General features: G+C 49.2%; 1 protein-coding gene across 11 annotated transcripts in view; it reads left to right on the top strand.

Annotated features, from left to right (window-relative positions):
* Positions 1-16025, top strand: part of PPFIA4 (PTPRF interacting protein alpha 4) — a gene marked incomplete at both ends in the record, with an annotated part of 35414 nt that overhangs the window by 13378 nt on the left and 6011 nt on the right. For 9 of the 11 annotated variants that reach the window (XM_079698105.1, XM_079698114.1, XM_079698109.1 and 6 more), the window contains 12 exons: positions 1104-1344; positions 1809-1844; positions 2062-2195; positions 2498-2664; positions 4545-4638; positions 5132-5213; positions 5746-5946; positions 6651-6713; positions 7316-7342; positions 9507-9682; positions 13895-13992; positions 14744-14919. In XM_079698105.1, the coding sequence (XP_079554231.1) occupies positions 1104-1344; positions 1809-1844; positions 2062-2195; positions 2498-2664; positions 4545-4638; positions 5132-5213; positions 5746-5946; positions 6651-6713; positions 7316-7342; positions 9507-9682; positions 13895-13992; positions 14744-14919 (1495 nt within the window). The remainder of the gene's footprint in view (positions 1-1103; positions 1345-1808; positions 1845-2061; positions 2196-2497; positions 2665-4544; positions 4639-5131; positions 5214-5745; positions 5947-6650; positions 6714-7315; positions 7343-9506; positions 9683-13894; positions 13993-14743; positions 14920-16025) is intronic. The other 2 variants (XM_079698106.1, XM_079698108.1) reach the window with 1 other exon arrangement.

Below are 16025 nucleotides of genomic sequence, written 5' to 3'. Positions count from 1 at the left end.
AAACAAACCAGAGAGATTAAGTGATTTGTCCAAAGCGATGCAGTAAGTGGCAGAGCCAGGATTCAAACTCGGGTCTAAACTCAGTGCACTGTGTCACGCCTCTGGTCTCTAATGAGGCATCAAACAGAAACCATTGACAGGGAATGTTATGAAGACCTGCACTTTACCCTGCCTTTGTAGAGAGTTTATTAATGTTTGTGACAAACAGCAAGAGAAAATCCAAACTAGAGAACATCAGAGCTTTACAGGGCTGTAGGGGTCATCTGGTTCAATGGTTCCCACACTTTTGGATTTCACAGACCAGTTAAGAAGAAAACACTAGAGACACACACACACACACACACAGAAAGAGAAGGGTACTAACATAGGACTGCCAACTTTCATTCTGCAAAATGAAACATTAAAGATAATTACCATTTCCTATCACAACCATTCTACACAAGAAAGGATGTTTTAACATCCCTAAAGTTGGAAAGACATGCTCTGAGAATAAAGATAGGTCCTGCTATAGTTGGCATGTTTACATTAGTTTGTGTGTGTGTGTGAGAGAGAGAGTGTGTGTGTGTATGTGTGTGTGAGTGTACATACACACATTCCTCTCTGAGTGCCCCCTTCATACACATAACATTATCACTATTATTCTAATTTTTCCATGGAACAGGGAAAGTTCCATCAGGGATCAGTATCAATTAAAGTCCTGTGTTTGAGAAATACTGACCTAGACCATTCCTGACATTGGGTATATTGGGAAACTGAGGCCCTATAGATAGTGGTAGGTCAAGAATTCTGACTTCCATGAAGATTTATATTCCACTGACTAAATTGCCTCCTTTCCCAGCAACTGCTTTTGTTAAATTAGGGAGTTTTGTTACCTTAGGCCAGTTCACAAGAAAGAGAGAAAATTGTCTAAGCTGCAGTGGGATAGAACCAACTCTGCCCACAAGGCCCTGTATGTCCCTGCAATGCCGAAAACAATGGGGCACACCTGGCCATTGCCTTCTACCTGGGGTCACTGGGTGGTGACTGCAGGCAGTGCCCACCTCTGCCTCCTGCTGGGTCCTCTCTGGGGCTAATCATGAGATCTGGTTTTGCCTGCCTCCCAGGATGATCCAGGAAGAGAAGGAGTCCACAGAGCTCCGTGCTGAGGAGATTGAGACACGAGTGACTAGTGGCAGCATGGAGGCCCTAAACCTGACCCAGCTGCGCAAACGTGCTTCCATCCCCACCTCTCTGACTGCCCTGTCCCTGGCCAGCGCATCCCCTCCATTCAGCGGCCGCTCCACACCTAAGCTTACTTCCCGCGGTGCTACCCAGGACCTGGACCGAATGGGGGTCATGACCTTGGTGAGAGTCTTGGGGCAGTTGATGAACAACCTTGTGTCATCACTGGGCTTGGCTGAGGGGAATTGACAAGGCACAGCAGGGCTCACTCTCTCTCATTTGGGCCCCAGCATCTTCTTCTCATGATGTGTGCAGACCCTGGCATACCAGGTCACCAGCATGTCCTTCTGGGTCTGGAAAGGGCTATGTAGTATCTTTCTTACCCTCTCCCTTGGGTAATGCTTAAGAAACTCACCCAATGCCCATACCTCTTTCTCTCTTCCAGAGGGAGCCCTGAGTTATTTTTTCAAGCCAGTTTTTTGTTGTTGTTTTGTTTGTTTTGTTTTGCTTTGCTGTGATATTCTCTTCAGGCCTGTGTGAGGCACTAAATCCTATCTTCTCATCCTAAGACCACTGGGCTCCCCTTGGGTTAGACTTTCAAGCAACCAAAGGGTGAGTCCAAGCTCATCCTTCACTCTCTCTTCCAGCCCAGTGACTTAAGAAAGCATAGGAGGAAGCTGCTGGTGAGTGCTGCTTGATGACCCAGGTACTAATAGGTTAATTCTCCCAGGCCTTTCCCTTTTGGCTTCTCCCCACTGGGCCCTTGAGTCTGAGTCTGAACTCTGAGAGGCCCCTAGGGCCTCCCCTCTGCTTTTCTCCATGCTCCTCTGCCTGTCTGGGCTGGGTAGGCAGGCCCCAGATCTCTCCCTCTATCCCCTGACAGCTTCACTGTCTGTTCAGTCACCAGTGTCTCGGGAAGAGAACCGAGAGGATAAAGCCACCATAAAATGTGAGACTTCTCCTCCTTCCTCACCCAGGATGCTGCAGCTAGAGAAGCTTGGCCACCCAGCCCTGAGCCAGGAAGAAGGCAAGAGGTAAGTGGAGCAGACCCCATATCGAGCCTCTCCATTCCCAAGTTTATCCGTCCCTCTCTCTGCCTCTGCACAGGCTGCATCTCACTTGTCCCAGGTGTCTGAACATCTCACTTGTCTTTGAAACACCATCAGGGAAGGACAGTCCCATGTCTCCTTTGGTCACATGCTCTGATCATGTCCCCTTAACCCTCCCAACTCTGACACTTACTGTAAGTTCTTCCTGAAGTCTAACTTCCATCTCTCATGCTGTAATTTAAGTCTGTTTCTTCTCATTCCACCCCCTCCTGGCTGTCATCCTGTAGTGCTTTGGAGGATCCAGGCAGCAACCCCAGCAGCAGCAACAGCAGCCAGGACTCCTTGCACAAGGGCGCCAAGCGCAAGGGCATCAAATCATCCATCGGCCGCCTGTTTGGGAAGAAGGAGAAAGGCAGGCTGATCCAGCTGAGCCAGGACGGAGCCACGGGCCATGGTCTCTGTCTCCTAGTAAATGGGTGCGAGTAGAGGGCAGAAGCAGGAGGGTATCCTTGGATGCAGTCTTCTCTGCCTGCCTCCCAGGGACCAGCGGGCAGAAGCCACAGACAGAGATTCAGCTCTGGAGAAGAAGTTTTCTGTTAGAGCTATTTCACAGCGGGAAGGGCTACCTCATGGGGTGGTAGCTCCTGCCACGAGAAGAGTCAGGCATCAGTATCAGGCTGTTTATTTGGTATGCTGTAGAAGGGGTTCCTGTATTCAGTGTGAGGCTGGACCTCTGAGGTTTCTTCCCATCTGGAGGTTTTCTGAGGTACTGGGCTCAGGACCTTCAGGAGAAATTTCTTAGTTCTTTCTCTAAGAGAGTCAGTTCTTAATTCCTAGTACATCTTGCCTCCAGGACTCAAAATATCACAATGCCTCATCATGACTTTGTAGACATGATAGTCAAGTAAGTGCTTGGGCAAGGGTAGCATTATTAACACCTCTATGATGATATAAAGTTCCAGTGTGTGCCTGGTGTGTGGTAGGTACACAGTAAGTGTTAGCTGTCTTCCTCTCCCTTCCCCTATTCCTTCTTTCCTTTCTTCCTTTCCCTCCCTTCCTCCTTCTCTTTCCCTCATCTATTCAGTTATTTGTTCAATAGACATATATTGAGTAACTACTGTAAACAAGGCTTAGTATTAGGTATCGGATCAATAGTGCATTCCTTCAAGGAGCTCAGTTTCTAATGAAAAGGAAAAACTAAAGAGATGATTCTAAAACAATATTAAGATAGCAATATGCTCTGGGTGCTTCTGGAACTCAGAGGTCAGCCATGGAGTGGTGGGAGCGACAGGAGCAGCTTTCTCTGCTGGGCAACACCTGGGCAGAAGCTTGAAGGCTAAGTGGGAATTAGCCAAGTCAAGAAGTGTGTGTGTATGTGTGTGTGTGTGTGTGAGGGGAAGAAGCACGGTGTGTGTGGGGGGGTCTGAGAAAGGCAAAGATTCATGGGTGTGAGAGTTTTGTAAGCAGTTGAGTCTATTCAGAGTGGGGAGGGAAGTGGGTGGGGGGAGCAGAAGAGGTGAGTTTAGACCCTAGGCTGGGGCCAGCTCATAAGGGCCTTGCAAAATATAGTGTGGAGCCAGCCACAGGTGGGAGGGGGCAGGGCTGAGAAGGTCTGGTCAGTGGAAGAGGCGTCTCGTGTTGAAGCCTTATGATTTCCTATGTTCCCCACACCACACTGGCACCTAAACCTAAGACAGCATCCCAGCTTGGCTTCTGGATTACCAACACCCTCGGTCCTCTGTGCACTTGTGAGGAGTGACCAGGGCTTAAGTGAATTGTAAAATGCTGCCCCTGCCATGAGTTCTAGCATCAGTTCAGGAGATCCTTAACAGGAGAGGACAGAGCTATGCATGTTCCCTTTTGCGATTTGTGCAAGTGAGTGGCCCTGAGAAAGAGGCCCAGACACACATCTCTGAACGTGCCTCTTTCCCCACCCTCAACCCAGGTCAGGGTAATTCTGTCTGAGCCTCGAAGCCCACTCTGGCTCTCTGGGTTTCCTTTTCCCCTTGGTTTGGAGGAGGAACAAGTTCTGTCTAGGATTCTGCTGCCGTTAGAGTGGAACGACTTCCATCCATCTGGCTGAAAAACACCTCCAGGGCTGGGGCTCCCAGGGGAAGGCTGTCTGGGCTTGGGGTGACCCACTTGATGCCACTGTAGGGCTGCCTGCTTGTAGGGATGTCATGTGGAGGCTCCAGGAATAATGGGTTGTCCCATCAGACCCTTGGGTTGTCACATGCTGAGGAGCCTCCTGCTGGTCTGCTCCCCAGTCCTGGCCCAGGCCAAGGGAGGAGAAGCAGAGAGGGCCTAGCTGATATGCCATCCCTTCCCTTCTAGTTCTGCTAACAGACTCTGAGCTCGGTCTGCAGGAGCCCATGCTACCTACCAAGCTGGGGACCCAGGCAGAAAAGGACCGGCGGCTGAAGAAGAAGTAAGAACCACCGGCCGGGCTCTGCCAGGGTGGGGTCCAACCCCTCACCCACTGTCTTTTCCCTGGACTGCCATGGGACTGAGCTCAGGCAGCCAGAGCCCAGCAAGGCCCTTTCTGGACTGAGTTGGCCTGGTCTAAGTGGAAACAGCAGGGTTTGGGAGGTTGTTCTTAGGATGACCTGAGTGAGAAGGAGACAAGGGTGCTGTGGGAGAGTGACCTAGCACCTGGGGATCTCTGGCAGAACAGAGTAGAATGTCTGTGTTTCAGACCATGTGCAAACAAAGCAAGAACCCTCACCTCTGGGAATGGAGAGGTGTTGCTGCTTCATGTCTTGGTGTCACACTGCTTCAGGAATAGAGCAGGGGTGGCAGTCCAATGGTGGGGAGAAGGGGTAGTGGGAGTCCAACTCTTGGCACAGCCCATGATCCCTGGGAGTATGCTTGGTTGAGAAAGAAGGAAGGACTAGTGAGTCTGTTGTTCCTCTTCCTGCAAGACACCAGCTGCTTGAAGATGCCCGCAGAAAAGGAATGCCCTTTGCTCAGTGGGACGGCCCTACTGTGGTCTCCTGGCTAGAGGTAAACCTGGGCAAAGGGAGTCTAAGTCTACTCAGGGGTCTGGTGGGAAGGATGTGTGGATTGGGACAAGGACTCCTTGGGCAAAGGGGTGGTATTCCTAGAATTTTCCCAGCATGTTTCTCCCGTGCCAAGTGCACAGTGCCATACCTAGCACTTAGCCAGAATCAATGCTATATACTCATGCCTCTCGAGTAGCTAAGTCTGGATAAGGGGAATTAATCTTCACTGAGCCATTAAGACTTTCACAGGTGGTTTCATTCTTCCTATAGGTGCCCCCAGGAGCTAATCACCCATGCAATGTTGGTAAAATCCCTTCACCTTCCCAGGCCTCAGATTTTTCATCTGTAAAATGGGAAAAAGAGGCATTTGATGATGGTCATCTCCACATTTCTAAATTCCTCTGCTCTTCATTTGCTGTTCTGAGACCATGGATGAGGCCTGGCCCTTGCCTCTCAGTATTGCCAAACTTTTGCAGTGGAGCCCAGATCTTGGGAAAGGGGCTGAATTTACCCTCTGTGCCCCATATCTGCAGCTCTGGGTGGGGATGCCTGCCTGGTATGTGGCAGCCTGCCGGGCCAACGTCAAGAGTGGTGCCATCATGTCAGCCCTCTCGGACACAGAGATCCAGCGGGAAATTGGCATCAGCAATGCCCTGCACCGGCTCAAGCTCCGGCTGGCTATCCAGGAGATGGTGTCGCTGACCAGCCCCTCTGCCCCGCCCACCTCCAGGACTGTGAGTGACCTCTCCCTCACCCAGGACATTTTCAGAAGCCCCGAAATAGTGTTTACAAAGTTTCATATTGGTCATTGGGAAGATGGCAGCATTTGAGTCCCGCCCCTTACTTCCCATCCCCACAAAGGGTTCCACCCGGTCTCCAAGAGGAGGTAACACTGTTGCTAGCAGAATCCCAGCAGGCCTAGTTCCCTGCCTCCCACGTACCACTCATGAGCTCCATCTCCCCATACCTACTCTGCTGGTAATTTTAGATCTTTGGGCAGAGTTTCCAAAGACAGGACTTCTGGGTTCTGTGTTTTTGCCAGATTGGGGTAGCAGAGGGAGTAGGGGGCATTTGTAAATTCTGGTCCTCCAACCTCTCCACAAGAATGTAAACCTCTCCATGGACCCCCAGGGTAAAATCTTTCACTGTAGTCCATCTCTGTGATTGGGGTCAGCCCTTATTCCAGATTCACACCATTTATTCATATTCATTCAGGAAACATTTGTTGGGTACTTCTCTGTGCCAGGCACTGTGCTAAGCAGTGCAGATATGGTAATAAAAGAGAGTTGCTCAGAGCTAGACAATGTGCAGAATTCTGGGCTGGGCCTGTGGGAGGACTCAGGGGAAGGGAGCTATGTCTTGTCCTTAGGGCTCCCAGCCTGATGGGGAGCCAAGGAGCTCACACGCAGGACCAGCTAGATTTCCTCTCTGCCTACAGTCTTCTGGGAATGTCTGGGTCACCCATGAAGAGATGGAAACTCTGGCAACATCCACTAAAACAGTGAGTCTGGCCCTGGGCCCTGGGCCTGGGGTTAGGACTGATGACTTGCATGAGGATGAGGGAAAGGTTGTGGGAAGTCAAAGGGGCTTGTAGCTGATCTAATACGAGATTGGTTTCCCTGATGTGTGATGGAGTTCTCTTCTCAGGGTGGTGGGTGGGTGGGAAAGAAGTGAGAATAGGAACAGTTTGTGTGTGTGTGTGTGGGTGGTCTATTCCAGGGGGTCACAAGTTCACCCTGGGCTGCTGGTATACTCCAGTGAAGAAGAGCAGGGCTTGGGAGCGTTTTGCCCTGCTATTGTCATGAAGCCACAGAGTCCTTAACCCTTGTGCTTGATCCTTGGTGGAGGAACGGGGAGGGTTGGGAGGACCTGGCACCTTGCCTGACTGTGTTTCTGCCACATACACATTTGATCCCCTCTCACTGCAAACACAGGCACGTGCACCAGCCTTCTGTGCTCTCTTAACCTTCCCAACAAGCTTTCCCAAGTCACCCATCCAGCTACTGGGGTGTCTGCTCCTCCTTCTTGGTGGGACCTTGGGTGGAGGCTGCCAGGTTTCTTGACTTTGCCTGTTTCCCCCTGACATGCTGCACTCATTCCTAGGACAGTGAGGAGGGCAGCTGGGCTCAGGTAAGACCCCCTCCCCTTGTCCAGAACCAACTCTCAGCAGTTTGGGGTAGTGTTCTCCCAGCAGGTTTGCTCCCCTGCAGGACTCTCTGAGCCCCAGGTTTTTTTTTTTTTTTTTCGCGGTACGCAGGACTCTCAGTGTTGTGGCCTCTCCCGTTGCGGAGCACAGGCTCTGGACGCACAGGCTCAGCGCCCATGACTCACGGGCTCAGCCTCTCCGCGGCATGCGGGATCCTCCCGGACCGGGGCACGAACCCATGTCCCCTGCATTGGCAGGCAGACTCTCAACCACTGCGCCACCAGGGAGGCCCCTGAGCCCCAGTCTTCTAGGTCCCCCTTCACACAAAGAGTCCTGGGCACAGGTCTCTCCTCCGCTGAAGCCACCCGCCTCCATCCTTCCTCATTCCCCTTTAGCTACTTCTGGTTTTTCACCATGGCAGGTGAGGAGCCTTGGAGGGCTGTGCCCCCAGCATGCCTGCCTCTTCCCCTCAGTTCAACCCTCTTCCCAGGAGTAATGAGACTTAGATTGGTATGAATCCTCTTCCTCTTCCTGTCCCTCTCAGGGGTACCCCTGGTGAACTGAGCAAAGGGCTTTCATTCATTCACTTGGTGAGCAAGGATTTACTGAGCAGCTACTAGGTGTTAGGCCTTTCTATGCCCTCTGGATACAGAAGTGAGCAAACTTAGCCCTCATGGGGCTTATATTCTAGGGGAGAAACAGACAGTAAACAAACAAATAAATGGGCAATATATCAGATAGATGTAAGTGCCATGAATAAAAATGAAGCACAGTGCTTTCCTGGTGGTGCAGTGGTTGAGAGTCCGCCTGCCGATGCAGGGGACACGGGTTCATGCCCCGGTCCGGGAGGATCCCGCATGCTGCAGAATGGCTGGGCCCGTGAGCCATGGCCGCTGAGCCTGCGCGTCCGGAGCCTGTGCTCCGCAACGGGAGAGGCCACAACAGTGAGAGACCCGTGTACCGCAAAAAAAAAAAAAAAAAAAAGAAGCACGTAGCACTGTTTATACTTGTTGGGCAACCCCATCAACAGGAGACTGGACAGATCAGTTATAGTATATTCTCACAGTAAAACACTATTTAGCAAAGGGAATGGATGACTCAGACATACAGTGTAAAGTGAAAAGTGTAAGTCCCCAAAGATTTTCTATTAAAACTCAGAAACAAGCAAATTTAATCATATTATTTAGAGAAATAGACCTTGGTGACTATAAGAACATTTTTTCAAGCAGGGGCATCATGGACAGAAAACTCAGCATGGTGGTTACCTCTAGAGGGGCAGTAGGGCATAACATGGGGAAGGAGAACATAAGGATGGATGCAACAGTGTGGATAACATGGATGGTGTCCAAGGATGTTAACTTCGTTTTTATGCTTAGTAACGAACATACGCTACATATGTTTTATATGTATCAATCGTTTTATTTTAAAAGATAACAAAATGAAATTTTCAATTCTAAAACAAGTTGGGTAAGGAAAGAGAGTGATGGAGGGTTACCATTAAAATTCGTTCTAAGGATAGATGGTTAGGGAGGTCCCTGCCCGCAAGGCAGGAGGCAATGACCAAGTGGAGCAGGCCTCTCAGAACCAGACTGGGTGGGAGGTGGGGCACACGGTGTGTGGTGGGGTGGGGAGGCGGCACACGAAGGACCTAGAGAATCTCTGGAGAGACAACCAAGCCTTAGAGAAGAGCGCTGGCAGGCTCAGTTCACCTTACTTCATTTTTTTATATCTTCAGCCAAACGTAACTCCCTGTGGACCTTGTGAGGCCAGTTTCCCAAGTGAGACTGGCTTTCTTTGTCACTCTGCAGGCCCCCTGTAATGCAGTCTATCCGCTGGGCTCAGCAGGCTTGAGGCTGACTGAAAATCGGGAAGGCAAGTCTGCCTTACAGCACCACAAATGCATTTCAGAGTCGATGGGAAGGATTTCCTATGACTTGCTGCCTAGGTGGTTGCTTCTGTTCATTAGTGTAGATAATTGATAAGTGAGTGGGAATATATCATTCCAGGATCTTAAAAAGCTCCATTTAAAATCTTCACCTCCCGCCTCTACCAGCCCCTCAGTGAAAGTAAGCTGAAATTTTATTGAACTGCTAGCTGCAACCTGCCGGCACTGCCTTTGCCCCCAGCCTCCTCCATCTTGTTCTCCAGACCCTGGCCTATGGGGACATGAACCACGAGTGGATTGGGAACCAGTGGCTGCCCAGCCTGGGGCTCCCCCAGTACCGCAGCTACTTCATGGAGTGCCTTGTTGACGCTCGCATGCTGGATCACCTCACCAAGAAGGACCTGCGGGTCCACCTGAAGATGGTGGACAGCTTCCACCGGTGAGCCAGCCTGGAACCCGGGGCCACCTCCCTACACAGTTCTCCCCCAACTCTGGGGGTCTGTCTCCAGGAATAGAGGTGCTTCCATCTCTTTCTTTGCCTGTTCTGGGTGGTAACAGGTCTCCCTTTGGGGAAAGCCAAATCTTTGTCTCCCCTGCAGTTTGAGGGTTTAGTCCTCTCACCTCCAACCCTTAAGACACAGTCATTTCTCTTTAGCTTCACTTAGAAAGTTTTCCCCCTGGATATGAATTTTATTTCTTGTCATTGAGCTTGCTGAATTCTCTACATTTACCCTGAGAAGATGTACACTGAACCCAGCATCTATTTTAGGTGTCTAATTCCTTACAAGATGAGAGGAACGTTCTTTCTGGATGCTTGCCCTGCCAACATCCCAGATCTGAGCCTCTCAGCTTTAAACACACATCCTTTTGTACAGGAAGTCATCCAGTGTTCTCCTCCTCTTTGTTGAAAAGGTCTTCTGTGCAAAAGTATCTGCAGTGGAGGTCACAAACTGGTAGCCTGTGGGCAGAATTTGGCTCACACATGTAATTTGTTTGGCCTACATTGTATCTTTAAAATTATGACCTTAGCTGCCAATATTTAAACAGTAGGAAATGTTAAGCAAAATTCTGGATGTCTGGCTTCTCTTGAAAAAGAGAAAGCTCTATGGGCACATGCCAGCATGGAAACAACCAGCTGGAGCTAGGGAGGCAGCCCTCCTAAGACATAGGTTTTCGGTAATGGTTCCAGGAGTTGATAGTTTTTAGGAAGTCCTTTTTTTTTTTTTTTAATTTTTAAAAATTTTATTGCAGTACAGTTGATTTCCAATGTTGTGTTAATTTCTACTATACAGCAAAGTGATTAGTTATATATTTATATATTCTTTTTCATATCCTTTTCCATTATGGTTTATCACAGGATATTGAATATAGTTCCCCATGCTGTACAGTAGGATCTTGTGGTTTATCCATCGTATATATACTAGTTTGCATCTGGTAATCCCAAACTTCCAGTCCTTCCCTCCCCCACTGTTTAGGAGTTTTGCATCTATGTTCATGAATGATACTGGTCTCTACATTTCTTATGATGTTCTTGTCAGGCTTGGTGTCAAGAGTGTGTTAGTCTGAGATTATTGAAGCAGTGGATAAAAATATCGAGCCCAGATGGCTGTATTATTTAAATAGTTCTATTAAATATGAAGGTAACAAACAATTCCAATCTTACACAAAATATTCCAAAGCACAGTTATTCCATAATCTCAGACTAACACACTAGGAAGTCCTTTTTAACATCCAACTTCAAATCACACAGGCTGCTATTTGAGCCAGGTCTTTTATCTTGAGTAGTTAATGTGACAAAGGGTGGAGCTGGGAGTGTGTGGCTTTTCAAGGTTCTTTTAGGGTTCTGCAGGTGTCCCTTGGTCTCTCCAACTCATAAACAGCAGAAAGTTATATTTGGAAGGGATCTAGTTAGCCTCCATATTTTATGGGTGAGGAAACTGAGGCATGGGAAGGAGCAGCGGCCCGAGGTCACTCAGGGATGCTAGCAAAATGCAAGTCTCCTGACTGAAATCCAGTTCTCTTGCCACCACGTTGCAGAGCCGCCTATGCTGGAACCCCCAGCTGTGTCTGCCCTGAGCACCACCCCTCCCTCACCACCGGGGCTGAAAGGGAATCTTTTGTTTCTGTCAATCTGGGAGGCTGCCAGGCCTAGCTGCACCTGTTCCCTCCTCAGTGATTGATAGGGCTGGGGAGAGAAGGGCCATTCCCCACCAAACTGAGATGTGCCTCGGCTGCTAGAGGATCAGGCAGCCCAACCCTATACAGCATTATGGAAGTCCTCCCCCGACTGCCCATGAGAGACTCTCAGCCTATATACACAGTTCAAGATTTAGCTCTAAATCTTGGGTACTTCACAGTTTCTAAAACATTTCCACATTCCTTACCTCAATTAGGTATAACTGCTTTTTTTCCACTTAATATTTCATAAGCATGTTCTTATATCTTTAAAAATTCTTTTAAATCATACTTTTTTTTAACGATGAGAAAGAGTTATTTAAAAACTCTCCTTACACAGATGGGGAAAACAAGTCCAATAGAGATTGAGTGTCACCAGGTCACTCAGCCAAGTGGTTGCAGAATGGGGCCAGCATCCTTCTTTCTTGACACCCAACTCAGAGCTCTTTTCCTTAGACCATAGTGTTCTATTGAGCAGGTTTCCATGAGAATCTCCTATTTTGATAGGAGAAAAAGCACACACAATAATTAGTAATGTCCTTCCAAAAGTGGTACCATTACTGAATGCCTCTGATGTTCAGGGGCTGGTCTAAGCCCTTTCATACAGGATCACCTTGAATGCTCACAGTAACTCTGCAGGAGAGTTATGATCCCCATCTCACATATGCTGAGTGCCACTCAACTGGGAAGTGGCACAGCTGGCATTCAGATCCAGGTTGATCTGACTTTAAGGCCTTTATTTATTTATTTATTTATTTATTTATTTATTTATGGTACGCGGGCCTCTCACTGTTGTGGCCTCGCCCGTTGCGGAGCACAGGCTCCGGACGCGCAGGCTCAGCGGCCATGGCTCACGGGCCCAGCCGCTCCGCGGCATGTGGGATCCTCCCAGACCGGGGCACGAACCCGTGTCCCCTGCATCGGCAGGCAGACTCTCAACCACTGCGCCACCAGAGAAGCCCCAGGCCTTTATATTTTTGCTAAGCTGTGCAATAGCTTTGAAAGTCATAGGAACTGAACTGAAAATTATAGTAAGTGACATTGAAATTAGAGGCATTTCCAGTTAGGAGGTATGTGTGCATCTGCCCCCTCCAGGGGACCAAGGCTTAAACCAGTGGCCTTGAGCCAGATTCCTTAGAAGTGGTGTCTCTGAGCTATAAGGGTTTGTTCTAGGCAGATGGGCTACCTGGGTAGAACTGAGGGGAGAGAAGTAGGGAGCACTCAAGCATAATTTAATCTCACAAAGCAATGGCCTCCATGATAGAGTCAAAAGTATTTGGAATTGGGAGAGACCTTCTATTCTATTCCTCCACTTTGTAGATGACAAAACCCAGAGAGGCTGAATGACAGAGTAGTGTTCAAGTTTAAAGAAGAACACTACAGGGAAAGCTGCCCAAGATGGGATGAGCTGCATCCAGAGGTAGTTCCCTGTCACCAGAGGTGTTTAGGCACAGGTGTTCATAATACTCAAAAGGATGTTACAGAGGTGACTCCTGCATTAGGTGGGGAGCTTGGACTGATAGTGTGTGGGGTCCCTTCTAACCTACGGATTCTTTGGTTCGTGGCCTGGCTTAGTAATTATTTATTGAGTGCTTACTATGCACCTGGTACAGTTTAAAGTACTTTTAGTACTTTATGTGAATTATTTCACATCATTCATTTAGCATTTATGGTGTTTACATTTGTAGAATGTGTCAGACACCATCCTAGGCGTTTGAGATACATCAGTGAACAAAACAAACCTCCTTGCCCTCGTGGAGCTTACATTGTAACTGGGAGAGACAGACAAGGAATTATAAATAGATAGAATGTTAATAGATAAGAGGTGGTAGAAAAAAAAATTAGACCAGAGTAAGGGGGATTGGTGGTGCTGGTGATGTTGCAGTTTTAAATCAGGTGGACAAGGTAACTACTGAATTTAAAATATAACATTTGAGCAAAAACTTAAAGGAGACAAGGGGGTAAGCCATGTAGCAGACTGGGGGGCAGGGAGGGGGTGTGTTCCAGGCAGAAGGAGCAGCCACTGCAAAGGCCCCAAGGCACATAGGCCAAGCGTTTCTGCCATGTTTGAGGAACAGCAGGGCTATCAGTATAGGGGCAGATCATGTATCACATTGTAGGCCATTGTAAGGACTCTGAGTGAAATGGGGACACAAAAGAATATCTATAGGGTTCTTTGTCATTCCAGTGCCTGGAGAGGGAGGGACATGTTGCTATCATTCAAAGAACTTTCCTTTGTCAATCAGGCCCACACCCTGGCTGAGAGGGAGGACTTGGGGTAGGCAGAGAGAGAGGGAAGTGGCCTTGTGATGGATTATGTCTAAGCCCTGGGGGAAGGAGGAGGAGTGGGCTGGGATGCTCTTTGTGCTGGAGGATATAGGTCTTGATGGGCTGTGGTTGGTGCTGGCTATGGGGCAGATGTGGTAGAAACGTGGCCCCACTGAGGCTCTGGCTCAGGGGGGCTGTGTGCCTGCAGAACCAGTCTTCAGTATGGCATCATGTGTCTGAAGAGGCTGAATTATGACCGGAAGGAGCTGGAGAAGAGGCGGGAAGAAAGCCAGCATGAGATCAAGGGTAAGCTTGTCAGGCTCAGTGGAGCCTCCTCTGAAAGTTGTGGTGGGAGCGGCCTTGGGGGAGCAGGGACCTGCCTCACTGATCCCTGCCTTGGGCTGAGTGAAGGGAGAAGAGGTGTTCTGTGCCACAGGGAAGCTCCAAATCTAAGAGGGAAGACACAGCCCTTAGGGAGCAGGGAGCTCCCAGTCTGATGAGGGAGACACAATCCATGCCCAAAGGATGCTGCCATCTGGTGGAGGAAAAATAGCCCCTGCCCGATCAGCTGCAACATCCCCCTCCCCAACACCTCAGACAATGGCCACCAACCAGACAAATGCAATGATCCCCTTGGGATAGTGCTATAGACTGGTGTGAGAAAGTGCTTGTGGAACTTGGTGATCTGGGTGGGGCTGGACAGGAAAGAAAGGCAAGTCTTAGAAGAGACCTTGAAGGTAGAAAGAATAAGAAGAGGGCCATTCCCGCCTGGGGGCAGTGGATGACTGGTACAGGGGCTCTGGGGAGAAAGCGTATTAGCCTGACCCTGAGTCTTGCAGGCTGGCAAGAATGGAGTGGTATGGGGCTGGTTCTCCAAGAGCCCAGGTGCCAGGGAGGACAGAAAGAAGATGTGGAAAGTTGAGGGGGGTAGGGGTGGGTAGGAGCCAAGAGAACAGGGTGGACTGGGGCTCTGGGTCTAGGGACCTCTATTTCTGTCCCTGGAGGGGCCTTGGCCAAACCTGTCTCTTTCTGCTCCTTTTCTTCCCCTGCCCTCCAGATGTGCTGGTCTGGACCAACGACCAGGTGGTTCATTGGGTCCAGTCTATTGGGCTCCGGGACTATGCAGGAAACCTGCATGAGAGTGGTGTGCATGGTGCTCTGCTGGCCCTGGACGAGAACTTTGACCACAACACGTTGGCCCTGGTCCTCCAGATACCCACGCAGAATACCCAGGTAGGCTGTAAGTCTCAGTCAGTCTGATCTTGGTCATCAGTCTCAATCTTGGTCTCTCCCTTTCCTCCACTCTCTTGCTCTCTCTCCCTCTGATATGCGCAAGTTTATGGATTGGTGGGAGGGCTTTCTGGAGGGCTGTTCTAGAGGGGATCACAAATGTCCTCAAACCTCCAAGTGGTCCCTGTGCATAACCAAGCCCCCTAGGAAACCAATGCCCTTCACATACAGAGCACGTTCAGCACAGGCCTGGAATACTGTGTTAATCCCCACACTGCAGTGGGCACCCCCATCTCCTCCCAGCCCCATCTTTACAGCTGAGACTTTTCCTCTACTTGCTTCTCTGACCTGACTATTCATAGAAGAAAACTAGCCCTGGGGCCCATAAGGACCAGAGAACCCATATCCCCTTTGTTTCCCCCCCAAGGATCTGTTCCTGGGTCCCTAGGTTTTAGAAAGCTAAATATACCAAATAACACAGCCCAGAGCTTCTCCATGCCAGGGCTTTGTCTCCCTGTCAACAGCTCAAAAGATTAGACATCTCCTTCCATTACATTTGATAATTATTATGGAGCTGTCATCTAAGAATATATCTAAATTCTCTTGAACCTATTTATATGTTTGGCTTTTTTAACTTCCTGTGGGTAATGGACTCTAGAATTACTACCTGTTGTGTAAAGTCCTACCTAATTTTATTTGTCCTAAATGTACCCACAGTCGGCTCCCCCCAGGGAAGAGAATTGCCTTATCCTAATTGTCTACGATTTAGTATGGATATTTGTATTTGACTAGTTCTCACCTTCTGTGATTTCATAAACTCTGATTGTGTTGCCTCTGGGTCCAAGCCTTTGTCTCTCCAGACAGAGTGGTCTTAATTCTTTTAGCCTTTCCTCATATAGACTTGTCTCCATGCCCTGATCATTTTAGCTGCCCTTGTCTGGACTGTTTGCAGCTGTCAGATCTCTTGAAATTCAGCCACCAGAGCTGCACAAGCTATTCTGGGAGCAGACGAATTTTCGCTTGTGTGAGGATAGGGCTGAGTTGTCTTGTAATTTTGGGTGGAGTGTTGGCCTTTTAGGGGTGATGGCAGCACACAGGGCCAGGGCGTC

Source organism: Hyperoodon ampullatus (genome assembly GCF_949752795.1).
Source record: "Hyperoodon ampullatus genome assembly, chromosome: 2".
Classification (NCBI taxonomy): domain Eukaryota; kingdom Metazoa; phylum Chordata; class Mammalia; order Artiodactyla; family Ziphiidae; genus Hyperoodon; species Hyperoodon ampullatus.
The sequence above is the reverse complement of the archived record's forward strand: the minus strand, read 5'-3'. Positions and strand labels throughout refer to the sequence as shown.